At 33.6% G+C, this 10,150-nt stretch overlaps 1 protein-coding gene across 3 annotated transcripts in view; it reads left to right on the top strand.

The window, feature by feature from the left end:
• Window positions 1-10,150, top strand: part of PIK3CB (phosphatidylinositol-4,5-bisphosphate 3-kinase catalytic subunit beta) — a 202,928-nt gene that overhangs the window by 102,182 nt on the left and 90,596 nt on the right. For all 3 annotated transcript variants that reach the window (XM_024131871.3, XM_028489344.2, XM_028489340.2), the window contains exons 5-8: window positions 1,422-1,645; window positions 4,163-4,342; window positions 6,548-6,718; window positions 7,672-7,749. In XM_024131871.3, coding sequence (XP_023987639.1) covers window positions 1,422-1,645; window positions 4,163-4,342; window positions 6,548-6,718; window positions 7,672-7,749 — 653 coding nt within the window. The remainder of the gene's footprint in view (window positions 1-1,421; window positions 1,646-4,162; window positions 4,343-6,547; window positions 6,719-7,671; window positions 7,750-10,150) is intronic.

Genomic DNA, 10,150 nt, shown 5'->3' on the forward strand with positions numbered 1-10,150 from the left:
ATCTCAATTTTAAAGGCAAAAATTTATATGCATTCTATATTCTTTCTTTTGAATTTGCATAAAAGGAATCTTGTGAGACCCATTGTGTCCCTGCTTTATATATTTAATATATCTGGGACTTTTATCCTGACAACACAGATCTATTTCATTCATTTTAGCACTTGTACCACTCTATCATGGTATATGGATGTATCTTAATTTTTTTAACCAGGTCTTAATGATTATCTTTAGGTTATTTCCAGTTTTTTATTTATTATAAACAAAGCTACAGTGAACATGCTTGTACTGATAATCATGTTATCTGTACAATTATTTCCATAGATTTGTGGAAATAAACAATCATGCAAATTAGAACAGACTTTTTACTCAGAGCTTGCTATAATAAAGGAATTTTGTGTTTGGCAGTGACTCAAAGTCAGGCAGGGGAGTGATAAAGTTTTATGGTAGAGAAAGTGGATGGCTTTCATGTATGCCTGATGGAAGTTGCTGGCAGGAGGAAGCTCAGGGTGGGCTCACGAGAAGCTGGGCATCTTACGTGGTTGGTTTGGGGAACATATTTGACTTTCACTGGTTGGTCCTGAGTCTCTCAGGTTGCAGTTCCTATTGGTGGAATACCAAGGTCAAAACGTGTGTGTGTGTGTGTGTGTGTGTGTGAGTTCTAATAAATATTAAATATGCCTATTTCTCTTTTGTCCCTTCCAGCTTAAGGTTGTGTCCAACTTTAAAATGTTTGCCAATCTGATAGGTAAAAATTAATGCACATATAAAAATTTATACATGTTCTTTTATTATTTTAGATGTCTAGAATTATTTATTAGAATAATTATAAGCTTATGAACAGGCTGTTATATAGTTATCTTCATGGCAGAAGTGGTTCATAATTCAGTACAACAAAAAAGTTTTATGAGATTTTTGACTAATTGATATACCATAACCATTGTTGAAAAATCACAGTAAACTGAAAGTTCATAAAATTTGTTTACTGAGTTTTAAGTTAAGTAATAACGAGTTTTAGGCTTATTTGTAAAGTTTTCAGATTCTTAGCCTTTCTTAAATATTTTAAATGTGATTTACTTGATTTGTAAAGAAAAACTGTGGCTCTTTCATATGTGGTTTTAAAATAGTACTGTGAATTTCAGTGATTATCTTTTTAAAATTGGTAACCAACTGTATTTCTTTAAGAGGTTTCAAGTTTGTATTCTTTAGAAATCTAATTGTATGTTCATCTTCTATACATGAAGTTCATTATTTTATCTTGAATATTCTTTTTATCTTTCATAATATTCTCTTTATCTTTCATAATATTTCCCTGCTCAGTTTTGCTTGGCTTCATAAAAACCACACATCCAAATTATCTTTTTTTGAGTGTATTTTGTATTCTCTTAGCTACTCAAAATGACACGTTTAAAATTTTTGTTTAGGTCTGCATGAATTTGATGCCTTGAAGGATCCTGAGGTGAATGAATTCCGAATAAAAATGCGCAGATTCAGTGAGGAAAAGATTCAGTCGCTTGTGGGATTGTCTTGGATGGATTGGCTAAAGCAAACCTATCCACCAGAGCATGAACCATCCATTCCTGAAAATTTAGAAGATAAACTTTACGGAGGAAGGCTCATTGTGGCTGTTCATTTTGAAAATTGTCAGGTAGTATTATATTATTTTAAGAAATACTTTATAATAAATTTGTGAATTTTACCAGAATGTAGCACCAATGTTAGAGGAGGCTGTTGCTCACCTAGTAAACACTGACAAAGAGCATTTTTAGATTTAACATGGAAATATATATAGGATTATATGTGACAACCTAAAGTGACACATCCTTTGCACATATATGGTTTTTTGATGCATTTTTGTCTAGATTGGGGTCCGCAAACTGCAGTGGTTTTGAATGGTTTTTATATTTTTAAAGGGATGTAAAAAACTCAAAGAATTTTGGAGGATGTTAAAAAGAAAAGAAAGAAGACTATGCGACAGATACTCATATGTTGTTAGCAAAGCCTAGTTCTTTAGAGAAAAAGTTTGCCAACCCCTGGTATAGATAATGTTGTTTAATGTAGATATAATTTTATTTTCTCATGTGATTTTTCTCTTGTCTATAAAATGAAAGGTTTGATCAAAGAGCTCTTTTTTTCCATTTTCTTACATTTGCATTCTGTGAATATGTGAACTAAATGCCGGATACGGAATTGGGCATTATAATAGAGTGTATATACAGTTAATCTGTATCTGAATGTTCATAGCAATTTTAGAAACTAGATTATGCTACTGCCTTTGTATGAAGTGTGCTCATTTTATCATCTAGTCTCTGGCCTTGAAATTAGGGTAGGAGTACGAGGATATTTTGTTTTGTTCTTCAATTACTGTGATAACAATAACAAAACCTTTATCAGTAGCCATTCTATATTGAGCACTTTACTATGCCAGGAATTATGAAAGGTATTTTTGAAATATATTCTCTACTTCTCACAACAACCCAATAAAGTGTCGTTATTTTATCCCCATTTTATAGTGAAGAAACTGAAAGGGAGAGAAGTTTGAGTTCTTTTGTGCCCTGCTTCATAGCTGGTCAGTGGTAGAGCCAGGATTTTTTCCAGGTGTTTCTCATTTTATCAAGTCGTCCTCCTTTCCAAAAACATGTTATTAAGTATTTGTTAGGTCAGATGTAAAAAAAGGATCTGCATTCAGGCATTTTGCAAAGGAAGTTTGTCTAGAGAAAAAAAAAAGAAAACAATTTGCCACTCTATACTGAGATATGTTCAGACTCAAGTTCAATTTAAGCCAAGAATTGGATATCATAAAGTGTAAAGATCAAATTTAAAATACTGTTTAGGGAATTCTGCATTGTTGAAAGAGCTGAAATAGGGAATTTTACTGTTAAAAGGTGATTAGAATTCAACTTGAAAATACCTGCTCCGGGCAATTTGTCCATCTAGGTCAGTTTGAATTTCATCACATATGGGTCAAACCTCTACTGGATATACAAATTTTAATGTGATCATCATTGTAACAAAGTATATGTGAAAAGAAGTGTTTTGAAGTTAGAAGAGAAATATAGATTTAAAATCTTACTAGATTCAAGCAGTCATAGAACTTAACGGTGAAAGGAGTTTAGACATCATCTAGGCAGACTCTTTATATAACATAATAATTCTTTTCACCATCCTTTATATCCTGTGTCTCTAACCAAATACATCCAGTTGCTATGGGAGCCCTCTGCCTACTGAAGTAGCATGTTTTCACTGTGAGCAAGCAAACATTTAAATTTTGAATTTAAAAAATTAAATTCAAACTAGCTTTCTGTGACTTCTGCTCATCTGGTTATACTTTCCTATTTAATAAGTATCCATTCAATCTCCCTTTATTCTACATGCCAGATATTCAGATAATTGGAATATAGCTATCATATGTCTCCTTAGTCTCCTTTTCTTCTGGCTAAATACTTCCCAGGGATTAAACCAAAAATTCTTAGCATTTTTGATCATACAGAATAGTAAATTTTTAAGTTATGAAATAATTTTAGGAAGTCACATAGAGTTTATAGATTTTTTAAAAACTAAATTTATTTATTTTATTTATTTAATTTTGGCTGTGTTGGGTCTTTGTTGCTGGGCGCAGGCTTCTTAACTACTGCACCACCAAGGAAGCCCGAGTTTATAGATTTTTATTTAGGCTATTATTGCTTTAAAAAAAAAAACCAAACCCCATACCGTGATTTATTGACAACACTATTTCATAAGTGAATAAACATTTTACCATCAAAAAATAGGAATGACAGAATCTCAGAATAAGATGTTTGGCAACCTACTCCATCATACATGCCTCTCCCCGCGCCCCCCCCCCCAATCAAATTCTATAAAATTCTCATTTGGCCATTTCACCATCACTGCTGATAACCAGCATTGGGAAGCAGCATGTGGGAACACTAAACTAAAAATGAGATGAACTGTAACAAGGTATTCATTTAGGTTAAAAAATGATTTTCCAGGATTGGTAGGGGGAAAGAAAATTTACTGGAAATTAAATGTAAAGGATGTACATGTATAAACATTATGTATAGTTGTATACAGTGTAGTACTTGATAATAAGTACAAATGTAAAGAGTCATTTTTTTTTTCCCAGTGTAAATACAAAATTGCTTCTTTTTTCTACCCCCCTTTTTAGGATGTGTTTAGCTTTCAAGTATCTCCTAATATGAATCCTATCAAAATAAATGAATTGGCAATCCAAAAACGTTTGACTATTCATGGGAAAGAAGATGAAGTTAGCCCCTATGACTATGTGTTGCAAGTCAGTGGGAGAGTAGAATATGTGTTTGGTGATCACCCACTAATTCAGTTCCAGGTATGTGTTTTAACTATCCATTTACCATTTATTTACATTTAGTCATGAATTCTTTGAGTAGATGTTTTATGCAGGGAATTGATGTGCCTCAGGTTATTTTTGGAGTATAGTGGAGTTTAAATAAGATATGTGCATTGCGACACCCCTTCCCCCAGCATAAGGTATGCTATTTAAAGAAGCTTTGCCTTCAAGGAACTTGAGGATATTTTTGTTGAAATTACATTTGGAGACTAAAAATGGTCGTTACATAAAGAATACTGGGTTAAGTGCCAACTTAGAGGTAAATAGTAACAGAATTTTAGGAAAATATGTGATTACTCTTTCTTTAAAAATTTTATTTATTTATTTATTTATTTATTTTTGGCTGCATTGGGTCTTCGTTGCTGCGCTCAGGCTTTCTCTAGTTGTGGCGAGCGGGGGCTACTCTTCATTGTGGTGTGTGGGCTTCTCATTGCCGTGGCTTCTCTTGTTGTGGAGCACAGGCTCTAGGCGCACAGGCTTCAGTAGTTGTGGCACGCAGGCTCAGTAGTTGTGGCTCATGGGCTCTAGGCTCACGGACTTCAGTAGTTGTAGCGCACGGGCTTAGTTGCTCTGTGGCATGTGGGATCTTCCCTGACCAGGGCTTGAACCTGTGTCCCCTGCATTGGCAGGTGGATTCTTAACCACTGTGCCACCATGGAAACCTGTGATTACTCTTATTTGCGATTTTTGTTGTTTGTTTTAAGCAAGAGGGATACAGGCATGCCAGTTATTAAGTGATGTCTGTTTGAGCAGGAGCTCTGATTTATTACCAGGTAACAGGGGATTTTGTATCCTCCCGTTCTTTTTTTTCCAGATTTTTAGTGTAGCCCTTAATCCTTGGTTTAGTAGCTAGAAAGTCTAGCAGCAGTTATAACCTCTGTGCACAGCTTTGGGATCTGTGGCATTCTGACAGTAAGTGCTTGAACTCTAGCCCTTGAGAGGAAGAAGGAAGATGAAAAGTGCTTGGTGGTAACATCTAAGTACTGACTTCTTCCCTCATGTTCTGCCATCTTTTAAGTAGCCTCCTGCTTCTTTAATTTAACACTTTTTTTTAAACCTTAATAAGGGGAAGGTATATTGTTTTGCTCAAACTGGAATTTGTTATTACAAAGAAAACTAAAGACGTGTGTGTTTTTTGTACAAGGTCATGTGAGAAAGAAAATATACAATGAAGGTGAAGGAACCTGAAGGAAATGAAATGATACATCTTTCATAGTGAAAAGTTTTTGAATGAATATATTTATCATAGTATCATGTTAACTCCCACTTATAGGCCATTCTGGAATTTTGTTTTTTTTTTCCCCAAAAGTGTATTTTCAGTGGTTCTGAATTGAATACAATATGCTGAGTCACACTTTATATCTGTATAGGAAATTTATTATAGTGAGGAGTACATTGGATTTCTATTCATTATGTTAGGAATCTTTGGTAATGTGAATAACCACCCCTCTTTTTATATGCCTCTGGAGAATCATCCTGGTTTCATCCTGGTTTCATGGAAATGAAACAGAGCATCAAGCTCATATGGCCAGTAAGTTTTTGATGGAAAGGCAGTAATGGGTGCCTGGAGCCCTGCCCTGTGCTGAAAAGGTACCAGGTCTGCCTCAGGGATCCATGGAAATGTGGCCACCTCAGGACTTATAAAAAATGGCCACATGTGTACTACATATTCACCTTTCCTGACTTACTGGTCAGAGCTTGCAGTGTGGCATCACAGTCTATGACGATCAAGTCCTGCCCCTGGAAAGGTGTGCCAGTTGGTCATACTGTCAGGTATTTAAGTGCAGAGAAGAGAAAACAAAGCATCTGTACTGTGGCACATATTTCTGCAAGGTTTAGCAAACAGAAAAGAAGTCAGACAGGTGGATTTAAATCCAGGTGTTAAAGATACTAGCTGTGTAACTTAGCCTTCTGATTTTCAGTTCTTTAATCTATTAAAAGGGGAAAATCTGTCTTTTAGAGTTATGAAGATTAGCTCTAACGTATAAGTATCTAGTTCAGTTCTCAATTAATTGTAGCAATTTTATGTTGTGATTTTTATTTCTCATATTCTTGACATTGAGTTGTTGTTTAAGATATACTTTCACAGTGCATTTGTTCTAGTGTTGTTCAGCTTAGTTTTATTCTTCTGTTGATTTAAGTTTTGCTTGAAAATCCTTACCTTATTCTTTCTTGCCACTGTAGTATATCCGGAACTGTGTAATGAATAGGACCTTGCCCCATTTTATACTTGTGGAATGTTGCAAGATCAAGAAGCTGTATGAACAGGAAATGATTGCCATAGAGGCTGCCATAAATCGAAATTCATCTAACCTTCCTCTTCCTTTACCACCAAAGAAAACTCGAATTATTTCTGTAAGTTTCATGTGTGAACCTTTGGTAACCCCAAAAGGCACGCGATATTTTTGGTTAGGTTGTATGCTTAAGCCTCACACGTATATTCTTTGCTCAGTTTTCCTTCTGTGGAAAATGCATATTTTCCACAGAATATTAATATGAATTAATATTAATATTCCACAGAATATTAATGCATATTTGCCAAAGATCCATCACCATTTATTAGTAATTATCTTTCTAGCTACCCTTCTTTTCCTTACTCAGGCTACATATGATTGTAAACAGGCCATTTATGTTTTCAGTTATCTTTTGGTGCTAAAGAAAAATGCCCTCAAATTTGAGATATTTTGATATTAGAGCTAAATGTGGGACTTCAGAGAGCAAGTTGAGCATTCTAGTAGAAAAGTTAGATGTGCAGAGACAGTTGATTTTCTGGTATATTTCATTTCTGTCAGTTTATCTATAAGAGTATTTTGGTATAATTTGTTTTCTTCTTTCTTTCTTATTGAATACTTTTAGACTTTAAATGTAAAAAAGGCATCATTTTTTTCTAGAATGTAATATATTTGTATAAAGCAAATCTAAAGTTTGTATTCATTAGAACACAACAGTTTTAAAATAATTATTTAGTCTTAAGAAATTGCATGTTTAACCATTCCTTGATGATTAAGTTATTATCTTTATATTAATTTATTGGTCAATTCTTAATTTATGCAAAACTTCTAATACTATTTTTTAATGGTGTTTAGTGAATTTCTTAGCAATACTGGAATGCTGCCTGTTTTGCCTTGAGAACTAAGTGCTAGTGGTTGTGATGGTTAATTTAATGTATGTGATTTTCAGTTGTTAGTTCAGAGGTGTATTTTCATTATTTTACCAATGGAAATGAGAACTGATAAGGTGATTTCATTGCTAGCATAGAATATTCATTTCTTTCATTAAAATACTCTGTTTATTTCATTTTTTTACAGCATGTTTGGGAAAATAACAACCCTTTCCAAATTGTCTTGGTTAAGGGAAATAAACTTAACACAGAAGAAACTGTAAAAGTGAGTACTTGTTAAGATTTGAATTTATCTTCTGCTCCATTATTTGAATAAGTCAGTGATATGCTCAGTGAAAGTCACAGTGGAGACGAATTTTACCCATATTGGTTAACTACAGGAGATAGAGTATGGTATATAGGACAATTAAGAATTTTTGTTTTAAAATATTCTTTGAATAGTTTGAGATGTACTGGATAGATTGACGTTTTCCCAGTGTATGTTATGGAAAAGAAATTGCTTTAGATCAAGAATTCAGCAAGTGAAATTTAAGCCAAACCTATAGGTCACATGTTTCTATGCAGCCTTACTCTCCTTTCTCGGCTTTGCTTACAGCTGCACAATAGCCTCTCTTACTCCCTTCCCCTTTTTTTTCCATTTAAACTTGCTGAAAACACAGAAAATGTAATATTATTTCCTGAAATAAAATAGATGACTCCATTGTAGATCACAACTTGTTAACACATGAGGATTTATTGCACCACCCCTACAGTTAAGACTTAACAAGGCATTTTGTCTGAAAGTGTAAAGCATACATTTTCCTCTATTTTGCTTGGCAGGAAATTAAGTGAATAGTTTTGTGATCCAAGAAAGAGATTCAGTTAGTTTGAGATGTTTGCTGGCATGAGGATATATTCAGGAGCACCTTGCCAAAGATTACCAGTGGCTTGCTTTTATAAATGGACATTAAAGATTCTTTGGGTAGCTGTCATTAAAATAAGGGATTTTTTTCACTTATCTTCTTAGCTAGATTTTAATTCTTAATGAGTATGCTTATGGCCAATTAGCCTTTGTTTTCTATATTAGTAGTAATTTAATTTTTCCCTTTAATTTAAATTTTCTTTATTAATTTTTTCCAATGGCAGAAGTATAACATGATGTTGCAACAGGCAAAAAAAGTCCAAACATGATTTAAGAAAAAAGTTGCTGATCTCTCCTCACCATCTCTTTGCGATCATATGGGATTTAAGGTCAACAGGCCTTCAGGGACCTCCATGTTTATACAAATATATATACACATATGGTTTATAGAAATATATATAAACCTATGGTTGTGTTTATTTTGTTGATTGGTCGGTTTCTTAAAGAAAAGGGATGATGTTATATATATTATTCTATAATTTGATTTCTTCACTTTATATCTTGAATGGTCCTCTGGATTATTAAATATTTAGTAGCGTTCCTTGGGAATTATATATCTTTTTTTTTGACTTTTATTTTATTTTACTTTTTTCACGCACACACACTGTATTTTTTTTATAAGAAATAAATAAACTGACACCAAGCATTGTAAATGGATGACCACAGCAAAAGCAACAATGATTACAATTACCAAACATGAAACACACTATGTCATAATATTGAAATTCAGCCCAGTAATCCTCCACTGTAACAGCACCTTTACTTTGCAGTGAAAATTGATTTGTATATTTTTTGCCCCTGAGTCCTGGTGGGATTTTTTTTTTTTATTATTCAAACAAAGTCACAAAAATTATAATCATCCTCATCAGTTCACTCAGTCCCATGGAATTAATTTTTTTTTTCATTTTGGTCTTTTGTTAGCACTTTTATGAATTCATCAGTTTTCCATTAGAATTCTGAAAATGCTTATTCATTCAGTTGAGGAGTATAGTCAGTTACCAGAAACCTGTACTTGTCAGAGTCTTTTCCATGAATTCCTTGAAGATGAAACCCTTTTATAGGAACATTTTTGCGAAAGCATCAGAGTACACCCAGAGCTGTCTGTAAATGACAAAAGGCTTAAAAATGACCACGGTTAAAGATTTGATGAAAGTTCATAATAATGCAATTGACAAGGAAATTTAGTTATTTCTGAGATATACATTTTAAAGTAATAACTAGAATTATGACTTTTAACGTTATACCAGAACATATAAGATTTTTAGAAATTTCATGTACTATCTGAAACATTTATATTAACATATTTCCATACAAATAAGCCAAAGAAAGTTTAATATTATTTGTTGTTTGTTTGTTTGTTTGTTTTATACTGCAGGTTCTTATTAGTCATCAATTTTATACACATCAGTGTATACATGTCATTCCCAATCGTCCGATTCAGCACACCGCCATCCCCACCCCACCACGGTTTTCCCCCCTTGGTGTCCATACATTTGTTCTCTACATCTGTGTTTCAACTTCTGCCCTGCAAACCGGTTTCATCTGTACCATTTTTCTAGGTTCCACATACATGCGTTAATATACGATATTTGTTTTTCGCTTTCTGACTTACTTCACTCTGTATGACAGTCTCTAGATCCATCCATGTCTCAACAAATGACTCAGTTTCGTTCCTTTTTACGGCTAAGTAATATTCCATTGTATATATGTACCACAACTTCTTTATCCATTCGTCTGTCATTGGGCATTTAGGTTGCTTCCATGA

The sequence above is a fragment of the Physeter macrocephalus genome, chromosome 1, assembly GCF_002837175.3.
Source record: "Physeter macrocephalus isolate SW-GA chromosome 1, ASM283717v5, whole genome shotgun sequence".
In the NCBI taxonomy this organism is placed as follows: domain Eukaryota; kingdom Metazoa; phylum Chordata; class Mammalia; order Artiodactyla; family Physeteridae; genus Physeter; species Physeter macrocephalus.